This window comes from Lepidochelys kempii, chromosome 2 (assembly GCF_965140285.1).
Source record: "Lepidochelys kempii isolate rLepKem1 chromosome 2, rLepKem1.hap1, whole genome shotgun sequence".
NCBI classification, from domain to species: Eukaryota; Metazoa; Chordata; order Testudines; family Cheloniidae; genus Lepidochelys; species Lepidochelys kempii.
The window spans coordinates 157147676-157171403 of NC_136381.1; the positions used below are offsets into that span (position 1 = coordinate 157147676).

Below are 23728 nucleotides of genomic sequence, written 5' to 3' on the forward strand. Positions count from 1 at the left end.
GAAGATTTGGCCACTGGAAGCCTGCCGCTGTATCACTCGAGAGCCACATTCAGCTTTGGTAATTATCAAGGTCTGGGGGTGTTTTACTAACCTGTTGCAGACATGTGGAAGTGCTTGAGACGAAGTAAAGTTTAGCTTTAAGTGAAAGCACTCTTGTGTTGTCCTATTTGTGCCAGCCATCTATCGGTCAGACAGCCATGTCTCCCCTGATTTATTTCCTGACACCACCTCGCATAGAGTAAAAGTTACCAAGAGCTTTGGGTTGAAAGAACCCCGGGTAACACGTGGACAATCTCTGGTATATTTAGTAAGCATATAAATCCATGAATAGTTTTATGTATGTTTTCTCTCTGTCCTTTTACCCCAATAAATATACTCTGCTGAGAATGAGCTGTATGATAACTTGAAACGGCTAAAAGAAAAAGGAGTACTTGTGGCACCTTAGAGACTAACCAATTTATTTGAGCATAAGCTTTCGTGAGCTACAGCACTCACTGGCCATAGCCTTCAGAGGTAAAGCACAGCAGAAGTGCTGGCTGTTAGGCAGACTGGCTTGCTGGGATATCACAGTATATGGCAGGGGGCTGTGTAGCCTCAAATCTCTGCTCAGATGGTAGTGGAACAGCTGAAGGCCTGAGACCTGAATGAGTACTTCTACAGTGGACAAAGGAGCAAAGAATGTAGATGCAATTACCCTGAAACTGTGACAGATGTCTTCTCTTGTGTAGGGAAATGTGGGGGTCATGTTTTATTGTCTTCTTGTTTCTCAGTACTTTTGGGTGTGAAGGGGTTCTTTCTGACACACAGGTTAGTTAACCTTATCAAAAAGACGTTATTATTTTGAAGAACATTAATATTAAAATTCAATGGGACAGATTTTCAGCTAATATAAGTCAATGCACATCCAGTGAAGCTGCAGAGTATGAGAAGTGAAGCCATGCTGGGGTTCTTGTCCAATATATTAGATGAAATACTTTCAGCTGAACAATTTCATGTGATTCCATTTTAAAAAATGGAAAACTAAATTTTTAGAATTCAAAAGCATTTTACATTCCAACCCTGTTGCACAGATATTTTGGTACTTACTAAGGTATGTATCCAAAGGGATACAGTTCTCAAAGTCATCTGTTGGAGACAGAAGTTCACAAATGCTTTCAGCTGTGTGACCCTCAGGAAATTTATTTTGGTCTCCACATTTCTTGAGAATTTCCACACAATCTGATCTTCAGAGAAAATAAATTATACAGAATGAACACACTACTGGAGGCAAAAAAAATTTTTTTTAGAGAAGCATAAAAAAGTTAATTTCCCCCAGTCATTTACACCATTAATCACACACAAACATACAGAGAGATATACATTTATGGTCTGAAGATAGGAATTATAGAAACTTATTGCTGAAACTGCAAGTTTTTTCACCCTGGATTTGGAGAGTTTGTTTTGTAACTGTGCCAAAGCAAAAACAACAAGAAAATCAACAAAAACCTCTGTGACCTTAAGAGCCCCTTTATGCCAGCTGGCAAAGGGCACACACACTGTTGTCAGGATATTTCGGCAAACGGTCTTGTAAGAGATTATACAAGAACTGGTCACACTGGTCATGAACAACACTGTGTGATATATGGACCGTTTCTGTATGAGAAGTTATGTGTATACGTGCTGGAAATGTTTCCTAAAATATGTTTTGGAGGCAGTGGATAAACAAGCCTGCCTTATGCAAAGGAAAAACAGTGATTAACCTTTCCATAACTGTTGTTCTTCAAGATGTGTTGTACGTTCCCATTCCGCTTTAGGTGTTTGTGCGCTCCAGTGAACAGTTGTCAGAAACCTTTTACCCGTAACAGTACCATCAGCGCAGCCCAAACAATCTCTGCTCTCTCACACATCACATAGGCATAAAGAGCTGAGCTGCCTCAGGCCCCCCTCAGTTCCTCCCTACCAGAACAAATCCAATAGAGAGGGGAAAGAGAGCAAGTCATGGAATGGACATGTGCAACACATCTTGAAGAACAACAATTACGGAAAGGTTAGTAACTGTTTTTTCCTCTTCAAGCGATTGCACATGTCCATTCCACCACAGATCACTCACTAGCAGTTTTGTGTGGAGGGGGGGGTTCAAAATCCATTTGAACAGTGACTGGATGACGACTTGTCTAAATTTAGCATTGTCTCTAGATTGTCTTCCACTGTGCAATCTCTCAACAAACACGTGACATGATGATCAGGTTGCCACTTCGCAAATGTCTAATATGTGCGTATGAACCAGAAAAAGGTCAGAAAAAGAGGCCGTTTGAAATCTAGTCAAACGACCTAATACACTATCTGACGGCTCCTTATTAGTCAACTGGGAACACAGACAAATACAACCAGATAGCCATGAAAGCACTTCGCATGGAAACCAGACTGCCCGTCATTCTGTCTGAAAATGCAACAAACAATTGAGAAAAAGACCTGAAAGATTTAATCAGTTCCAGATAAAACACTAACACTCTTCTAACATCTTGAATGTGCAGTGTCTCCTCTCCCTTATTACCGTGAGGCTTAGGGAAGAAGGTCAGTAAGAAAACTACTTGGTTGATATGAAAAGAGGAGACCACTTTTGTAAGAAAACTTGGATGCGAACAAAGGTAAATTTTATCTGTGTAAAAAACTATATATGGAAAATGTGATACTCATGCCCTCAACTCCCCTATTCTCATGGTCAATGTAACGGCAATTAAAAATGAAAAGCGTAACAGAGAGCAGGTCGCTAGAGGCTTGAAGGGAGGATTCATCCACTTTAACACTAAATTCAGACTCCAAGATGGATTAGGGCTCTGTGTGTGTGGAAACATCCTATCCAAGCCCTTTAAAAATCCTACAACCATCAGGTTAGGAAAAAAAAGGAGTGGTTATCCACAGGAGGATGAAATGCTGATACAGCTTCTGGGGGACCTTAACTGAGCTAACTGCTAATCCTTGATGTTTCAGATACAGAAAATAGGAATATTTTCTCGTGAGGGGGTCCCTGATAGGGACAGGGAAGGGGGAGGGAAGGATGGGGTAGAAACAAAATGGAGCATATATCCCACTTCCACCTTGCTTAGAACCCACCCAACTGTTTTGATGTGGGCCAAGCACCATGGACATGGAACAGGCTGTTTGCAAAAACTGAAAAGAAAAAGATGTCACTCCTAGAACTGACAGACTGCTCTCAACCTGCCCATCAACATAAGCTCTTGGAAGATGCCACCTGCCTTGACAAACTAGCAGCAGCTGAAGCAGAGGGTAGTGGTGGGCATCTTTTGCCAGCTCTGTTCCTTCTCCTTGGTAGTTCCTGGGCTCAAGGGGCAAACCACTGAAAATGCTGAGATTGTTGAGGGTAGAAAGCCTTCCACTTCCCTGCTGGGGTATAAATTCCCAGGGATTTCAGGGTCGCTCTAGAATCTGAGATTATGCAGAATCTCAGTCTTTTCTGAGAAGAGCAATGGCCCTTTAAAGGGTAAGTCCCGAACTGTCCATTACACCTCTCGCGGGAGGCCAGAAGAGTGTAACCAGGATGAGTCTCCTCATGATAGCAGAGGCCATGTTGCACACTGCAGCATCTGCTGCATTGATTCATCTGCAGAACTGTTCTGATGACCAGCTCACCTTCCCCTATTAAAGTCAGGAGCTCATTTCACCTCATCTGAGAGTTGGTCTTTGAATTTTGAAACAGCATCCCCAGGGTGAAATTGTAGCATCCCAGCAAAGCTTTCTAAGAAGGGAAATAGTACCATGTCTCCACTCTTTTTGCAGTTGGATGCAGGGAAGCTGGGGTCTGATAGAGGATCTGGGTAGGCTCTAACATAGGCTCATTTATTGGTAGAGCTATTTCAGCTGGAGCCACAGATGTCAGAATGTCTACCAGCTTGTGGGATTTTTCCTGGGCCTCCTGTGGATGAATATCTAGGGCCATAGCCATCTTCCTCCACGGCTCTTGAGGAGTCTTAAAATAATTCAGAGGTAAAGAAATAGGCTCCATTGCAAATTGCCTCATCTGGGGATGAGGAAGAGAATGCTAATGATACCAGAGCAGATTCAGTTCCTGCTCCTCTTGCAGCTATTCAAGAGACGGATCATGACTCTCCCGAGTGTCAAACTTGGTACCAACGCTATGGTGCTTGTGGGAACGATGTTCCTGACACTCAATAGATGGAGAAGAGAGGGCTGTATGGATGCTCTTGATTGGGAGGGAAACCCCACAGGTTCTAAAAGGGCCACTGGTACAGCCCCCAACCCCAACTATGAGTAGCCCAAGGGTCCCCCTATAAACTCCCTGCTGGTACTCAGGCAGAAACCAGGGCAGGCAGGTAACATAGTCCTCCTGAGGTGAAAGACTAAGCTGGGATACATAGGATCCAACTTCAGAGTCTGATGAGGACAAAGACCCACTGGTACCGCAGAAGGAGGCTCAAGCTCTGAAGAAAGGGGATCTTGGGATACTACCTGCAGCTTTTTCCTGGACAGTACCAGCTTCACTGGTACCCTGATGGCCATGTGCAATGGAGCTGCTCAATGCTTAGGTGAAGTTGCTGGAGGTGGTACCTTTGGAGACAGTGCCAGGTGAGTCTCTTGAACTTCTGGTAATGGCACAACTGAGAGATTCACCAACTCCCTTGCAGGCTCAAATGCCTCAGGAGTAGATAGTACCAGGAAAACACTCTGCAGTAGTGTGGTGTGAGAAGTTGCTGATTAAGGTGCTTCTGAAGCTGGTCTCGACAGGGCCACACTGTGCTTTGCAGTCAACGAACTCCTTTGTTTAGAGGTGTGCCCCGAGAAGCGCTTCCTCTTTGCATGCACTCCAGAGTCTTTAGAAGAGCTCATTCTCTTCAAGTCTTTTGTTGACTCTAGCACTAAGTCCAATTTCCAATGCCTCTTCTTCAGCACCGGTGATACTGATCTGCTTCTTGGAACTCATAATGCCAGAGATGCACTACTAACAGACGCAGAGGTCCTTGGTTCAGGGACCAAGGTAGAGGGCTCAGATGGAGACCTCAGAACTGATTCTATCAGCAGACATTTTAACCTGGCTTCCCTGTCTTTTTTCAAACAGGGCTTAAAGTTGTTACAAATGCCACATTTTCCTTCCATGAGCCTCCTCCAAGCAATTAAGGCAGCTGGGGTGAGGGTCACTAACAGGCATAGCCTTACCGCAAGAATGGCGGGCCTTGAAACTCAGAGCGCAGCATCTCTCCAGTTCACAACTTTGTTATTTTTATTTTACTAACTCAACTAAACATGGGTACAATAAAAAGGTATTGAGAAAAAACTTGCAGAAGGACAGGGAGCTCCAACAATTATCACAGGCAGTAGGAAGGAACTAAGCAGGCGTACGGTACCTGTGTGATGTGCATGAGACAGCAGAGGGTGCTGAGGCCACCGATGGATAATGCTAAGAGTAAAAACTCTCTGACAACTGTGCACTGACGCACACAAACATTTACAGTGGAATGGACATGTGCAATCACTTGAAGAAGAGTGTGGATTTACAGGCATTACAGGCAGAGAACAAAGAAAGTACATTTACATATAAGGAAAAAAGCAATTAGGCTAACAGCAGCTGGAGGAAACGCCTAGATGAGCATACCAGGGGAAGCACCAGACTCTGAACCCCAGGAAGTCTTGGCTCTTTAGACAAAGACTATAGACTTTGGAAAATACAAGGGGAGGAAAAATACATTCTAGTAATCCATCACTTAGAGGACAAAGAGCCAACATCCTCTCAGTCTGTGACCGCTCAATTCTCGTACCCAAAGGATGATGATGCCAGTGTCTTGAAGTAAGTGAGAAAGCTGATTAAACCAAGTTGTAACTTGCTAAAGTTACAGCGTAAACACTAGAAAGTGTGTTTTATTTTGTTTTGTTTGTAACCATACCTGTCTCCTTTTCTCTTGCTTAGTATCACTTACATCTATGTTCTTTATTAATACATTTACTCTTAGTTTTACTATAAATCATCTCAGTGCTGTTATAATGAAGTAAAGTGTAAGTCCTCAGCTAATCCAACAGGTGAGCATGTGCACTGTCTCCTTGGAGGCAGAAAACTTAATTTCTGTGAGTGTTCAGTGAGAGGGACTGGGAAACTCGGGAACCTGTTCACTGGTTTGCTGGTGAGATGGACAGACTGGTGTGGCAAGGAGCGGACACATAGTTTAAGCCCCAGAAAAACTCACTCTTGCTGCTGCAGAGAGGTAACACAATGGCTTATGGTTCTGGGTGCTCTGAGAAGAGTGTCACAACCCTCCACATACATGTGGAGCTCAAAAAGAATGGTTGTGTCTTCCTTTGCTGCTCCTGTCAGAGACGGGTTTTTTCCCCCCCTTTACTATTGATGTGGCCCACTTCTCACTTTCACTCCTAATGATTGGAAAGGGTGAGAACTAGGACAAGACGACTCATCCAGCACCATTTGTGTGGGAATTATGGTACCCATTGGTGATACCACCCAGAAAGCATCCACAGAGGATCCAGAAGCCAATACCAGACGGAAAATACAAACTGTGCTCCCCCAAGAGCGATTAAGAAAACTGAAAAGTTATTCGTATACGTGGGGAAATAAGGAAGCTAATGACAGAGAAAAAAGATTATGTTGGAGAGAAAGCAGGGGAAAGAAAAAAAAGACAGGAAAACAATAAAAGGGGAAAGAAAACAATGGAAAAAGAAGAGGAAGAAAATGTTATGTATTTAAAAGAAAGTGGGAGATGAAAGGAGACCGAGAATCAAATAAAAGAATGGGGGGAAAAACTGAATTTGAAGGTTCGTAAATTATGCTTTGTTACTTGTCCTACATTTGACTGCAAACCCCCACGCTAGGAAAGGGGAAAGAGGATGATCACATCACTAAAAAAAGAGAGAATATATAACTGTACTGAATGCAACTCAGGTAGGAGATGAAGAGTTTCCACTCTCCCCCAATTCAAGCACTGCAGGGATCAAGAAAAACCAGATAGGCAGTAGTCTTGCAGAGAAATGGTTATATATAATATATATAATTTAGTCTGTCTAGGAGAGGCAGAATGGTCTAGTGGAAAGTACACTTTCCTGAGAATCAGAAGTCAATTGTTACACTGATATGCTGTGTGACCTTGTACAAGTCTCTTCTGCACCACTGGTTGCCCTTCCAACCTCTGTCTTGTCTATTTATATAGGTAAAGCAGGATGTAAAAACCTGAAAAATGATCTTTATAATAGAAACATGGAGAGATTCTTCTCTACACCCTATTCAAGTAAGGGCTTAGGACTTTCAACTCCCATTCACTTTACTGGAAGTACATCAACTATTCAATATCACATTCCTTCTGTGTTTGCCTTTTCTAACACAAGTCAAACCCAGTACTATAGTAGATTGTGGTTTTGGTTTATATGTAAACTGAAAAACTACTGAAGTAAAAAAGACTTATGAATGTACTTACTTGCAGATAATACTTCCTCTAGATTTACTATGACAAGGTTTAATCTGCAGTGAGCAAGCAATTGCCTTCCATGTTTCTGGTTGGCATTTTTTAATGTCAAGAACAGGAATGTTTATAAATGGCATCTTAATACTTCCTTTCTCCCAAAGCTTCATGTCATTCATGGCTCCTTGATCTGACTGAGCATTGCAGCTTCTAAAAAGTTCTGTTGGTCTTAAAGGAAAAAGTTAATATAGCATCTTTATACAGCAGGGAAAAATAAATTTACTTTATACAACAAATTCTACAACCCTATGCTATGTGTCATTAGTGGTATAAAAGACAATTGTGAACGCCTGAAAGGAAATGATTTTTAAACATAATTTCAAGAAGCTACCTTAAAAGTAATAAAAATGAGAAAATAAAGTGTTCAAACGATTTCACCTGTTGTGTCTATATCATTATCCGTAATTCCTAGACAAAGTTGGAGGGATCTAATTCAGTGACAGACTTTCATATACACATTTAAAATTGTTGATATATTCATTAGTGACCTTGTACCTTATTTTTACACATATATTAAAACTAAATAAGGGACAAGGTTAAAAATGTATACATTCGTATTCTTTCAGAGCATATTTACCACCATCACAATCTGCTGGGAAAATTCAAATTCTTTTTTAAAAAGCTGCCTGAATACAACTCTGATTTTTATATTTCTGAAAGAATAAGAATTCTGAAAAAGAAGAGATCATTATGAGACATTCTAACACTCTCTCAGGAAAATTTTAAAATGTAACATGAAAAACTATGCATTTTGGCTACATTTTGCAATATACAGTATACAGTATTTAAGATAACCCAGCTTTTTTGCTTTTAAGAACTGAAGGTTTATTTATAAATTGACAATTTGGTCTCTGAAATATTTCAAACTAAAGAAAAACATGAAAATAATAAAAAAGTCCAGGTTTTGTTTCATAAATGGCACAGCAATTTTAAGAACATTTGTGGAAACTGTATTCTTATGTGTAGAAATAGATACTTATCTAGAACTAGACACATATCTAAAACAAAACAACAATGAGCAAGCAACGTCTATTTGTCTGTACAATGAACAGTCGGGAAAACATTTTACTAACGAGTAGCAAGATTTTACTATAGACATGAACTTTTATTCCAATCAGCCGCATCATGATAGCATTGAGTATGTCTTTCTGAAGTGTGCTTTATGTTGCAAAATTAAACACTTTCTCAAGAGCCGTTCTAAAAATATTTTACTTTAATAATTAAATAAAAAGTCACTATCTGATTACAAAACAATCTTTGGGAAAAAAAACCCTACAACATGCAGAATACAAATCTGAAAATATTTACTCAACACACAGGAATTCCTTGATGAAATATTTAATGCATTTATCCTACCTGTTATTAAAATTAGTGCAGTAAGTGAGATTTCTACAGCCCAGCTGACAAGGTTCTCGAACGTCTGCTAAACAGGTCAACATGGAAACTTCAACTGGGCTGTACTCACAAATGCGATCAAATTCTTGCCAACTCTGTGTATTGCCCCAGCTTGTGCTATAAAGTTTAGTGCACAACTCCCTGAAAAACATTAAAATAAAAGCAATTTTTCAGAAGTCTTGTACCATACAAAAAGAAACTACAGGTCCTCATCATGAAAGCCCACATCCTTCAAAATTCTCACTGAAGTTTTTGACATCCAGACAGTTTGCAAGATTGGGCCCAATATGTGGCTGCAGACAGACCATTCAGGTGTTCTCCAAAGTGAGGAGCTTTCATTTAAATAGCAAAGTAACCCTCTAGCTGTGATGCTTGTGAAGGAAATGTCAAAATGTGAAGTGGGTACAACCAATACAAAGATACCTACTGAAGTTTGCAGAGAGCCTGAAACAGTAACTCTGAGGTGAGAATCGCCCCACTCATTTCTGTGGGTGGTAACTCAGATGGCAATAAGGAGGGGAAAATGTCTAATCCCATTGCTCAATTTCAGATTATATACACTTGTGTCCAAAATGGGGAGCAAGAGAAGATGTCTGTCTTCCCCCAGTACCCAAAGCTTAAGAAAGTCCAGCCGTTTTCATGGTCCAAAAATACCCACACCATTTTACACACATCCTGGGTGGCAAACACTACAGTTGTCCCTTACCCAGCTGTCAAGACCTCCAGCTTCCCCTCCCAGATGACTGCAATACCATTCACATTGAAATATAAAAATCTGCAGCATATTGAAAAACTGAAGGCAGACTAAAATAAATTGAGAATTTATCATCAAATTAAGTAAATAACAAAAGAGATACCATGTTGATTGTTCTGCACTGTATTGTTCTATCTTGGAGGAGAAGCAGCATTGCATAATTCCAGGACATACCTTCCACTATAAGATCCTGTTTTCAGTTGCTTATAACTGTGCCAAATGTATCATTTGGGATGAAATTTTACATATTTTAGGTCTCCCTCAGGCAGAATTTTTTTTTCGAAAATTTCAGTCAAAACAGTTGAGCTGTTCAGAAAACGAGATTGAGGGGAGGGGGACACATTGTTCTACCCACGTCAAACTCTGGTGACCTTTTTTTGTGAACAGCTCTAGCGCCTGCATGCTTTGGAGCAGGGACTTGAAATTTGGCTAGAGAGGTGACCCTTCTATCAGGGTTGTGTATTTTGCCATCTCCGTGAAAATTCACCCAAATTTTGCAAAGTTACAAGCCATTGAAAAAAAATTACAGTTTGCACATGCTCAGTAGATTTCTTCGGTTTTATCAGCGAAAATTGCTGACAGAACATGCTCAAGTGTTTTACATTTCTAGTGCCGACCAGACTGTGCATGCACCATCCCCACAGAGCATCCTCTTACATACAAAACTTAAGGTTGTACAAGCAACCTTATTTCTGGCATTTCCTAACTTTTGACTGCTTGACTCTGCAACCTTAATAATGTTCTTTTAACATTATCATAGCCTGAAAACCCAATGAAAAATCATAAAATTAGCCATAGGCATAGTATCTTTCAGGTATTTGAGTCTTCTCCCAAACACATGTTAAAATAAAGTGAAAACACGAAGGCTAAACTCATTTATAGCACTGAAGGTGTTTCTGAATCATATGAATTCCAAAAAACCCCAAAACAGATACCGGCGAAAAGTTGTTGGTGGTTTTTTGTGGTTTTTTTATTAAATACATGCAAAAAATCTTCTAAATGTCCAAATCAGTTTTGCTCATAAAATTTGCAAATGGGTAATCTCTTGCTGAGCTTAGATTTTACACCAGTAAATTAAGCGGCTTTGGAGGCAAGCGTTTAATTTTGAAAGAAATAGTGGCTTATTATTGAAACCTTGACCTGCTATACCTACAGTTTTAACCAAATTTAATAAATAACAGATGAGAATCAAATACAGAGGGAAAAGGGAATGGAACATTTAGAGAAGATCCAAGCAAGTAGACAAAAAAAAAAATCTCAAAATATATATTGAATTCAAAAGTGAATTTTCATTTTACTGCAACCATTTGGGATCTGCTTTCTGTGCACATTAACACACTTAATCTTTATTATTGCAAATGTTTACAAAACAGATTTTTTTAGCCAGAATATCTGCCACAAGCAAATTTCAAATTGTTAATGATTGTAAAATTCACAACTGACACTACTGATAGTTGCTTAGGTTATATAGTATTGTTTCTGTAATCTTACTGGATGATTTAGCTCTCCAATGGGGTAAACTGGGATTATTATAAATTACTACATAATTTGTACAATAATTTAGGTAACCTATGTCATAAACTACACAACAGTTATGTTTAATTGATTCAATTCATGAATCATTTTAAGAACATAAGAACATGTTAGGTTTCAGAGGAACAGCCGTGTTAGTCTGTATTCGCAAAAAGAAAAGGAGTACTTGTGGCACCTTAGAGACTAACCAATTTATTTGAGCATGAGCTTTCGTGAGCTACAGCTCACTTCATCAGATGTTTAAACATCTGATGAAGTGAGCTGTAGCTCACGAAAGCTCATGCTCAAATAAATTGGTTAGTCTCTAAGGTGCCACAAGTACTCCTTTTCTTTTTAAGAACATGTTAATAATTAAAAATTAATTATTCAAGCATTAAATGGTGCATGGACATATGAGACTAGAAAAAACTCATGCCATTAGAATACATTATACGTTATGAACTGTTTGCTCAGTTCTAATTCAGAATCACTACACAGCTTTTGCTGGTGAAGGCCATATTGGCAAGTTTTTCAAGCATATATTTGTGGTGGGTCAAATTGGAAAAATATATGTAGTTGAAGCTTTAAGCTATTCTTCCCCCATTAATTCTTATCAGCAACTAAATGCCCCACTTCATCCTGCCCCAATATCTGCCACTGCACTCAGCCAGCATGGATACAGCATATTCATTGGGTGTTTCTCCAAAATTTGGTTGGTACTCACCTAAGATGAAAGGAGTAGCTCTAGCCTGAAAGATATTGTTTCATGAAAGTTCAAACTGGAGCACAAGATGACGGACACCATGGAGAGGAGCCAATTTGCTGAGTTTCTACAAACCACCCCAATTTGACACTTGAATGAGAACATCTGTTACCTGGGCAGCTTCTGGAGCATTTTCACTATTAATTGTTTCTAACGAAGGAGGAGTAACAAAAAGGCTACTGACCTACATGTGGAAGTGTTTGCTTTAGAACAGCAATGCAATTTAGCCCCATCAAGGCCTGTTGAAGGAGGAGGATGCACAGTGACTCCAGGATGAACAGACCTTGAACTCTCAAGAAAACACTGCCAGAGTGGATCTTGAGGCAGAGGCATTGTTTTACATCCTTCTATAAGTCCATCAACAATTTCAAGTTCTGTTTTCTTTGACATTAGAATCTTTTTACAAGCACTTTGGCAGATATAATCTTCTGCTCTGTCACAGCAATACAAACCTAAATATTCAAGAGAATAAAAATTGTCATCTATCACTGGCAGCTATCTAATGACAACAACAAATGTATTCTTTACCATGCTGCTTTACATTACAACGTGTTCATAAACATTTTAAATAAAATCAACAACAATAGCAAGCAGATGCTTCTTTAGTTTTAAATACTAGCAGATTGAACCATCTGAAGAAAAGCAGGAAGTGATCTATGGCATTAATAGATTATAACAATTAATAACACTCACCCCAAAATCTAACAATGTATTGTATATTCCATTTCAATACAATTATTTTTTTATTTTGGAATGTTATAAACATTTTATAATGTTTTACTTACTATCTGTAGGGTTTCTCATTGGATATGACTGTGTGTAGTTGTTCACGCAGTGTATTAACTGAGGACTAATAGAGGCACAGTAACTTTCAACTGCTTTTATTTGTGAAGGACCAGGAGAAGAGTCTGTCCGAAAAATTGCTTGACAATATTCCCGGCAGTTTGTATGATGTCCTGCATAACTGCAACAAACTGATCCCACTGGAAACACATGAAAAAAAAACCTATGTGTTTCTGTGCACAGAAACTAATATATAGAAAAAGAACATACGTACTCAGTCAATAAATTCACTTAAAGACTTAGAATGATATTCATACTACTATTCTAAAGAAGGACCCCATTTTTGAAAACTCTACTAAAATAATTATCAGAGGCATGGAAATTGTGTGTGTCTGCAGGCTGGTAAAGGGGCCAATATTTTTTGGGTTCACCAAGGGTGGAAAAATCCTTACAGCTAGTCTTGGGCTCGAGAGAGTTTTTGTGACACAGTCAGATTTTAGTTTCAGTTATTTTGCTTTTACATATTTGTAATACAACCATACATGTATTATAGTACAATTAGAATATACACACAAAGGACTAAAGAGAGCAGCTGACCCCTGTAACCTATAGGATAGCTTAGATTAAGAAATAAACAGAAGTTAGGTTTTGGACCTAAGTGTAGAGGGGTCTGGAAAACGGAAGTCGCTAGTGTGAGAAAGTTAGAGATAAATTGGAGATAAAGTTTTATGGGAAAGTAAAAGTTAGCAAGATGTTACCGTTATGCTTTGTTTATAACAAGCTTGAGCAAGTTTTTTAATTATTGTTTTTAAGAATTGTGAATGTTTTATTAAAATGCTATCTGTATTGATAGTATGGGAAGGACTTTGGCCCAGATCTTAATTTAAAGAATGTGTATGGAAAGAGCCAATAAGGAGGTGGCAGAACTATAATTATGCCATGGTGCAGTTTAATGTTAATTAGAATTGTAACATATTATAAAAGGAGTAGTTTTGCTAAATTGCAAGAATGCTCTAAGTAACAAAAAAGGATACCATTAGGTTCCAGGAATATAAAACTGTACTTCAGTCAGTGGACTGATCACCGATTAATAAACTCAAAGATAAAAAAGTGTAAGTATAATTGTTGTATTGTATAAGAGATAATTGCATGCCTGTTTGTTTAATTAATCATTTTCCTTTTAAATAAGGTTGGTTTTTATCAAAGTGTCAATCAGTGATCTAAATAAATTTTTCTGTAACCGACCTAGATGTTGGAAACTGAAAACTAAGTTGGGTTTTATTGCGCTCTTATCTTTAACAACTTAATATTAATTGGGGACATTTCAACATAAAAGTTATAAAAGGTTACACCCCAATTCAAAAAACAAGAGATCCAATAAATCTGGCTCATTCACATAAAATATTTTTCCCACATTATTAAATACACAGAGACACTTCCTGGGAAATGTTTTATCAAGAGAGAATTCCATCTGTGTAACTTTTTTCATTTCTTCTCCTCCATTCTTTTTCTACTAATAGAGACATTTGTAGCAACACAGTAACTTTGTTGATTGAAGTTTCATCTATGCCTGTTACTTATTTTTCACTTTAAATCATAAAATGGAGTAAAGTAGCAGAAACAGATAAGCTTCAAAGAAACTGTTCAAATACCCCAGTAATAAAAAAATTAGAGAAGATAAACAGATATACACATTCACATCTAAACTAAATATATATACAAAAATACACACAAAGCTTGATCCTGCAAACACTTAAGCATATAACTTTACTCATGTGCTCCCTCCCTCCCCCCATCCCTTGCAGGTGTAGGGGTGTAAATACTGAGAATACAGAAGGGAAAATAAAAATGGACAAAAATAAACATTAAATTTAACTATATAGAGAATACTTACTCTCGTTTCTGTTAATGCAACTAAAAAGAGCATTCTGCAAACAAAACAAAAAACAATTACCAAAAAAAAGAATTTCACATATCAATAAAAGTATTGAGCAATTTCTTAACATTACACAGTATTTATTTAACAAATAGGAATTCATTAAAGAAACATTCTACTGTTAAAGTGTACCTAAATAGCACAGTAGAAGTAGAAGTGTATAATGGATAAACGGGCATATTTGCTTAAAAAATAAGGAAACGAGGTAAATAAAAAGAATTTTAAAAGACCATGTATCATTCCAAATTCTTTTTGCATATTTTAATGGAACACATAGGAAGGTTAATCATCTAGACAGAAAGATCTTCATAAACTACCTCAAAGACAAGGAATAGGATATACAAAGACCATATTAATGACTGTTAATTTAGGGACAAATCCTGCAGTTTAAATTCACACATAAATCCATGGGAGTTTAGCCTGCATAAGGAATCAGTATGCATGGCAGGATAGAGCCTTCAGTGAGTCCTACCCCTTGGAGGCAAATGAAAGTACAAACAGCAGGAAAAATTCAAAAAAAATTTTTACAAGTTCATGTGACATGACAGTTATGGTACAGAACAACAATATTACTGTCACCAAAAACTTTAGAAAATTATATTTTAGAAGTTCAGTGGACATACAAAGAAAGTGTTTTCTCATCTAAAATGAGAAAGATAAGTCTTGTGTGCAAACACAAAATGGACACACAGAAACTTGACAATAACATGGCTGACTAGTTAAAACCAGTAACTAGGTGGCAGGCAGATTTTGTATTCTAATCCCAAATAAGCAAGTGGGGAAAGTCACTTGACCTCATTGCAAGGCCAGCCTTCAAAGCAGTAAGCCATATTGGCCACCTCAGCCTGTGTTTACAGACATGAATAAGTAATCAGCTCTTATGGACACGAATAAGTTGTCTGTGTGTACAGAACATTTAGATGCTGATATTACTTAGGCAGTAGGGTGTAATTACCTAGTTTTAAAATTGATCTTGATAAATTTAGGAACTGGATAGTAAAATGGAGTTGCCTGCAATCACAGGACCAGACGCAGTGAACTGTGAGGTGATTTCAATTCCCATATTCCTATGTTCCCACAAAAAAAAAAAATCTCACTGAATTTACTCCTAAATGTAAACCATTTGGCTATTTCTTCGTCACATGGAGGCAAAGTTCTGAGCATCTGATTTGTTATCGTCATATATTAATGATCATGTATGCCAACACAATAACAAAAGCATGTGCTTCTGCCAGCAGATTTTCTTTGAAATAAAAGCTTAATGTCATCAATTAGAATAAAAGTCTCTTTTAATGTGACCTTTGTCCACCTTAGCTTGATAGAAATGAAATATTTTTTGCGAATCTTTCTTCATTATTTAACTTATTTCTTTTGGCACTTCTCTCAGTGAAAAGTCAAACAGAAATTAATCTATTCATTTTCCATTTCTGACTCTCATACTGTAACACCAATGTAACAATGTGTGGACAAAAACACTGCAAGAAAATGTTTGTTTAAAAATCCTTCAGCATATTTAACTGGAAACAATTTTATTATCTGAGGTTTTGAGGAACTTATTTTTTATAAAACCTAAATGCTGGGCCAAATCTGAATTCAGTGTTTCTAATTTGGTTAATTACAAATTTCATTAAAACTCTTCACCTGATCTTATCGATCTAGATTTTTGCTCAGCAGAAGCTTTAAGACGAGCCTTGTCTCTTTATGTCTCAGCAAACTAAGATAGGAAAAAATTATTAAATTATTTACCACAGTAAATAAACAAATAACTCCAAGATCATGTCCTCTAGACTTACACCCTAGGAAAAAAGTCACTCAAAGAGGAAGACTGACTCTGGGAAAGGGGAAGCAGCCTAAGAAGGAAATGCCATAGCACAGGCCCAGCAATTAAAAAGACTAAAAAAAACAAACACATATTACAGAAGTGACTTACTACACTATTTAAAGGGGAAAAAAGCATGCAAAAAAGTTTGTAATAAAGGGAAAAAATAGTGATGTATCTAGGTGAGCGCCCAAACCTCTGCTGCTGCAACATCACTATAATCAATCAAGTTACTTTGATGGCTTTTGGTGGCCAAAACAGTCTAGATTGTGAAAATCAGATAATAGTTTTTAATTAAAAATTTTATTAACTAAACTAGAGACACTGTAAAGTCTAAACTGGCCCAGAATTTGGTTTTATAAAATAAAGATGTTATGAAGTCAGTGGAGTTATACTTGCAGAGAATTTGGGCTTGAGTGGGCTCCCAGCTCACAGGGCCTTCAACAGTTAAAAGGTACAGGGAAAGATTGTTTGAGGTTACCCTGCCTTTTACACCTCCAGAAGGTGGAGAAGGATATTGACCCAACAAATGCTGCTTTCCAGAAGGTTCTGAGTGCACTTATCCCAAGAGTGGGAGAATCTTGAATTCTTGGAGAACTGATTAAAAAGCAGAACCTTCAATGAAAACTAGATGCTGTATAGGGGTTAAAATACATAGATCCCAATGAAAGACTTGGAAGAGAAGAAATAAACTGGGGAAGGAGGAATAAACTGCTAGGAAATGAAATTTGAACATTTTGCTTCAACTGATTCAAATGTGGACATATTAAATAAAGGCACATAATAGATGACCATTTTCCTTCATTAATGTCCCAATCTTGCTCCCTGTGAAATCAAGTACAAAGTTCCCATGTCAGGTTTCAGAGTAACAGCCGTGTTAGTCTGTATTCACAAAAAGAAAAGGAGTACTTGTGGCACCTTAGAGACTAACCACGTTCCCATGTGTTTCTTTTCTTGGGAAGATACTGTAAAATGATGTTCTATATGTTTAGATAAGAAAACCGAAAAACATTAATGCTGCTCCCTTTTTCCCTTTATTGTTCCATCTCCTCTTCCATTTCAACCCCAAACACACCCATGCTAAAGACAGTCATAAGTAGCCACATGATCTTCACATTCATACTTTCCCATAGCTACCCCACATCTTTTGGTCTCGGGGAGGGGGGAGGCAGGGGGTTGTTTATTTTTGTTTTCCCTTTGTATGTCTATTTAGATTGCAAGCTCTACAGAGCAGGGGCTGTATCTTCCTACATGGTTATGCAGCATCTAGTACATTGTGAAGGCCATAAAAACAACAACAGTAATATGAGAAATTGGTCTTCCCTAAAGTGTAGCCATAATTACATAAGAGGGAATGCACCTCACTGGGTAGCTATACCCTGCATGAGACCTATCAAACCAATGGAGTAAGATCCTGGTTCAGAAAACCAGAGGAGAGATAGGTCTCAAGAAACTGTCACTCACCTGTAAGGCTAATTGCTACCAGGAAGTTTTGTTATCAGAGAGCAGGGATATAAACTCAATAGGAAAAGGACTGTATAGTTCTACTGGGAGCCAAAAAAAAAGAGAAATGAGTTTCTTACTGATCTGAGAGCTGTAGGAAATTTACTCCTATTGAGTATGAGTTACAAGACACTCAAGCATTCTTGTTTCTGTTTGAATCCTGCCTGACATATGGGTTTATTTTATGTTGAGGCCTGAACTGCAAGTCCAGACTTTCTCGCCTTGGTGCAGTCATCACATTGACCAGGGTATCAAAATGCTGTTTTCTACTTTCTAATAAAACTGATAAATTATCTGACATAATCAACTTTCAGTCTCAAGGAGATAATTAACAGCCAGAGGCTAGATTCTAAGGAAGACAGTTCTAACATTACATTTTATAACTAGACAGTCCACTTCCTCTGTTAGTGGTAGAAAATATATTTATTGTATAGAAAAACCAGTTATCTTCCACTGTATCAACAGACAAGCACATTTCTACCTTCAAAGGGTTATTATAATAAATTCAAGTTCATGAGTTATTGAGATGTCACTCATCAGCCATTCCAACTACAAGTCGCCATTGTTGCTGACTTCTGATCCATAGAATGGCTGATAATTGATGTCTCAAGAATTCATGACACCAATAAAGTATACAGTTACTAAAAACCACTAAAACAACGTATCTTAACCACACAAAAATTCAAAAGACTATCTGCTCAACATAATGGTCCACAAACAAAAAATAATGATTAATACCACCACCACCCAGCTCTTATTATACCGATTCTCATCAGTAGATATCGAAGCTCTTTACAAAGGTTTTTATCATTACCCCAAAAAGGCATCCAAGTTTTATCCTCATTTTTTCCACTATTCCCCTAAAAACCTTTAGTACTGTTTAGGGATGAGCTTGGAGACCCTCCTAACTTGTTTGAGGTACACAATGCCACCAAACAGATGAAGAACAACAAGGCAGCAGGTCTAGATGGGATCCTCCTGAAATCTTTAAAGACGGTGGATCAGAGCTAATTCAGCAGCTTTACTTGCTTATTCTTAAAATCTGGATAAAGGAGGAGATACCCAGTGAAATGAGGGATGCCCAGATTGTCACCCTCTTCAAGAAAGGGGATAAAGCAGATTGTGGAAATTATCATATCTCCGTCCTAGTCATTGTAGGCAAAGTTCTGGCACAGATCCTTGCAACTCGCCTTCTGCCCCGTCAGAAGAAATTTTACTGGAGTCACAGAGTGGTTTCTGACCATGTCGTGGAACTGTGGATATGATCTTCACAACACAGCAGCTGCAAGAAAAGTGTCGGGAGCAAAACCAACCACTGTACATGGCTTTTATTGATTTAACTAAAGCCTTTGATTCAGTGAATCGCCATGCCCTCTGGACTGTACTCTCTAAGATTGGATGTCCTGATAAATACAGCAAATGTCCTAAAATTGCTTCATGATAACATGAAAGTGACTGTTCTGAGCAGCACTTTCAAAGTACAAACAAGAGTAAAACAAGGCTGTATCATCACTCCAACCACGTTTATGGTTTTTATAACCGTCATTCTTTACCTAGTTGCTGGGAAGTTTACAGCCGGCATTGAAATCACTTACAGAATGGACAGAAAGCTGTTCAAGCTTAGCAGGCTGAAAGCCAAGAGTAAGATCTCCACAACATCTATTGTGGAACTTCAGTATGCTAATGACAACGCCATCTTTGCCCAACCTGAGAAAGATATTCAAACTATCTTGAATGTGTTTGCCAATGCTTATGCATGTCTTGGTCTCACTCTTAATATCAAGAAAACTAAAGCACTCTATCAGCGCTCTCCAAATGAGTTATTACATGCCCCATCTATCAAAATCAATGGAGTGGCACTGGAGAATGTCAATCATTTCCTCTACCTTAGAAGTCATCTTTCATCCAAGGCAGATGTTGATGCAGAAATTCAACATCGCCTGAGCTGTGCCAGTGTAGTTTTTTCTCGTTTACGGCACAGAATTTTTGAAGATCACGACCTTCGAACAGACACCAAGCTTCTTGTTTATCAAGCCATTATTTTCTCAACACTATTGTATGGGTCCGAAACTTGGACAACCTATAAACACCACTTGAAAGTCCTTGAGAGGCACCATCAACGCTGCCTTAATAAGATTCTGAAGATCAAATGGGAAGACAGGCACACCAATATTAGGGTCCTCAAAGAGGCAAAGACCACCAGTATCGAGGCAATGATCATCAGTCAGCAATTCCACTGGACTGGTCACATTGTCCAGATGCCAGACTATCGCCTCCCAAAACAGGTTCTGTTCTCTCAGCTGAAAGAAGGGTACCGTAACGTGGGTAGACAACGGAAGTGATATAAGGACTTACTGAAGGACAACCTAAAAAAGTGTAATATTGACATTCACACTTGGGAGACATTTGCCCAGGATCGCTCAAAATGGAGTGAAGTCCTACATGATGGTCCCTGCATTTTGAACTTGTTCGCCAACAAGCTGAAGAGGACAAGAGGCGCAGAAGGAAGGAGAGACTGACTTCCAGTCATGGTCAACTGCCTCCAGCTGAGCCTGAAAACACCTGCCCACATTGCAATAGAACTTGTGGTTCAAGGATTAGCCTTATTAGCCACCTGAGGACCCATAACTCCCATGGAAGATGATCATACTTGGTAACGAGTGATTGCCCATCATCATTAGTACTGTTACTGTTTTAATATTTACTTCCAAGTACATAGCAGTTACTCATTATGCCTCAGACAGTTTTTTTCCACAGTTGATGGCCGAGAGCTTTCCACAAACTATTGCTGCTGCCACATCAATCTTCATTTCAGTCCTCTGGGTAGCAATTTTTCACCTGATTCACTTCAGATTTTACCCCTTTCCTGCCTGTGAGGCAAATCTGTCCCCTTCACCAAATCAAGCAATCGGGCTGAGGCAGTGGTGCAAATAGAATTCATTTCTTACCAGTACGCTGCACTCATGGAAGTGACACAAAAGGGGGGCACCAGCTAAAGGAGGGGCATGTGACCTCCCCACATGACCCCTCCCCACCCCCAGCCCAGAGCCCCGTGCTCTCCCCGGCCCCTCCCATTGATCCATGCCACATTACCTGTGGGTGGGGCTCTGTTCTCCTCCCACTGCACCGGAGACTTCTGAACCACAGGGCTCTTCAGAACCACAGCACCGAAAGGAGCAGAATGTGGGGACGCTGGGAGGCCCCATGCTGGCAGCTCTTCTAGTGCAGCTGTACCCCGCCCCCAGCCCTGTCCTCCGGCTGGGCTATACAGACCCCAGACAGGAGACGCAGCTGCGTGGAAGGGCTGGGGGCAGTACAGCCACGCCGGAGGAACTGCTGGCAGCCCCATGTTCTGCTCCTCCTGTGTCTTTCCAGTATGGAGTACTGGCTATAAATATCTCAGTGGTATGGCGTATTGGACCATACTGCTGTACTTGCACCACTGGGCTGAGGAAACAGAGAGAACTCATGGCAAGAGGGTTTTTTACAGATAGAATCATCATCCTATAGCTGCAAAGTAAAAACAGAGCAATTCTATTATTGCTACAAAAGCCTCAAGGTTGCAATAATGTCCTTGGAACTGTTCCCCATCCCTGTGGGTGCAGGGGCGGTAGCAAATTGATCTGCATAGCCACAGATCCACCTGCCCTGCATAGCCACAGATCCAGTAGCATCACACCTTCAGCATGGTGGAACACAGGGAGCTGTGGAGCTCAAAGGAGCTGTGCAAAGGAGCAGCAAGTGTCGGGTATGGACCTACAGGGTCCCAACATTTCCCCAAACTTATATTGTGGAACCACAACGGTCCACTTTTAGATATGAAAAGGACAGGGTTTGTCCCTTTATCAAAACCCACAAAATTGTGTGTGTTATAATGAGGTAGAAGATCATGGTCTCTGTGAGACTTAGGCTGCTTTTATAGCATAAAAAAAAGAAAACACCATGCTCTCTTTTCAAACTACAGTTAGAGCTAGTGAACATTTTTAAAAAAATTTCAACAAACATTTTGTAATTCGAAAATTTTGTAATTTGAAATTTAATTCCTGAAAATTTTCAATTTTTTAAATTAAATTGAAACAACAAGATTAGCATTTAGCAGTTTAATTGTTCTTCCCTCACTTTTTCCTGCCACTGGAAAAGACAGAGAGGGAAAATCACACTTTAAAACAAAAAAAACCCCTTCTTTTCCCTCCTGAAAAGGTGGGTGTGGGGCTGAACAAACTAAATGGATTCTTCCACAACCAAAACTATTTATTTAAAAAAAAAAAAACCATCAGTCAAAAATTTGCCAAAAATCCAAATAGATTCTGTCAAAAAAACATTGTTAAAAATATTAACAAAATTTGACTAGCTCCAACTTGTGTTTTTTAAAAATAATTTCAAAGAAGCATTCTAGAAACAGCTCAGAATCTTAATACATCTTAATATCCCCCTTGAGTACTGTGTTGCACTGATAATTTTATATGAATAAATAAATAAATAAGGCATGAAATTATAAAGCATTCCAACATGTCTACTTAGTGTTAGTTTGTTTGGAAAAGATATGGTTCTTCTCATTTGGTTAGAGCTATAAGACAGCAGCTTTGTTTCAATAAAAAAAATGGAACACACTTCTAGGTTACTACCCCTGCACTTCTCAAATATAATGGTCTCATTTAAATTATTAACAAATCTGTGAAGAGGGTGAAACTCCTCCAATCTCCTCTGAGCCCCAATACCATGACAGGAAAGTCCCATTTAGAAATGAAAGGCCTGTCCCGGAAAAGTCAGGAACATGAAGTCATTAGTCTACATTTTCAAGAGTGACTAGCGATTTGGGGCATCTCAAGTTTTGGACAGCTTAAGGAAACCTGATTTTCAGAAGAGCTGAGCACCTGCCCATAGAAAATCAGGCTCTAACATGTTTCAAACTGGGCACCCAAAAACACCGGCACCCAAAATCACCAGTCACTTTTGAAAATTTAAGCCCTGTATTATTCATATTTCTGTATATATTCATATTTATTTATGTCAGAAGGGACCATTATGATCATCTAGTCTGACCTCTTGCACAATGCAGGCCACAGAATTTCACCCACCACTCCTGCGAAAAACCTCTCACCTATGTCTGAGCTACTGAAGTCCTCAAATCGTGGTTTAAAAACTTCAAAGAGCAGAGAATCCTCCAGCAAGTGACCCGTGCCCCATGCTACGGAGGAAGGCGAAAAACCTCCAGGGCCTCTTCCAATCTGCCCTGGAGGAAAATTCCTTCCCGACCCCAAATATGGCGATCAGCTAAACTCTGAGCATATGGACAAGATTCACCAGCCAGATACTATAGAAAATTCTTTCCTAGGTAACTCAGATCCCATATTAGTGCACATCCATTCTATCATTATAATTATGTTTTGTAACCATTTTGTCATAATCATCTGAACTGATTACAATAAATGTTTTAATCATACCCACACATCAGCTTTTTTTCTACAACACAACCATCTGTCAGCTATGTTTTTGCATCTACACCAAATAAGCTGCCTTATCATCTTTGTATCAATGTATACTGGGAAAATCTGGGAAGCTATTCAATAGTACCCAAAGGGGACCATGCCCAGAAAATATACACAAAGGTAGTAAACTCTGTGATGTCTGGTTGTACAGGGAGCAGGAGGGCAGAAGGATCAACAAACCAGTCACGTAAGCACTGTTAGCAGATTCTGTCCATATAATAAAGCAACAATGTTACAGATGGATTACAGTAAGACAACCATGCGACAAATAGGCTGCTGGCAAGGATGCAACATTA

General features: G+C 39.0%; 1 protein-coding gene across 9 annotated transcripts in view; it reads right to left on the reverse strand.

The window, feature by feature from the left end:
• RECK (reversion inducing cysteine rich protein with kazal motifs) overlaps window positions 1-23728 on the reverse strand; it is a 141152-nt gene that overhangs the window by 57859 nt on the left and 59565 nt on the right. For 8 of the 9 annotated variants that reach the window (XM_073332540.2, XM_073332536.2, XM_073332537.2 and 5 more), the window contains 6 exons: window positions 14580-14613; window positions 12688-12885; window positions 12087-12354; window positions 8835-9014; window positions 7434-7646; window positions 1087-1223 (listed from right to left, as the gene is read on the reverse strand). In XM_073332540.2, coding sequence (XP_073188641.1) covers window positions 1087-1223; window positions 7434-7646; window positions 8835-9014; window positions 12087-12354; window positions 12688-12885; window positions 14580-14613 — 1030 coding nt within the window. Of the gene's footprint in view, window positions 1-1086; window positions 1224-7433; window positions 7647-8834; window positions 9015-12086; window positions 12355-12687; window positions 12886-14579; window positions 14614-16262; window positions 16317-23728 lie in introns of those variants that run through there. The other variant, XM_073332542.2, reaches the window with a different exon arrangement.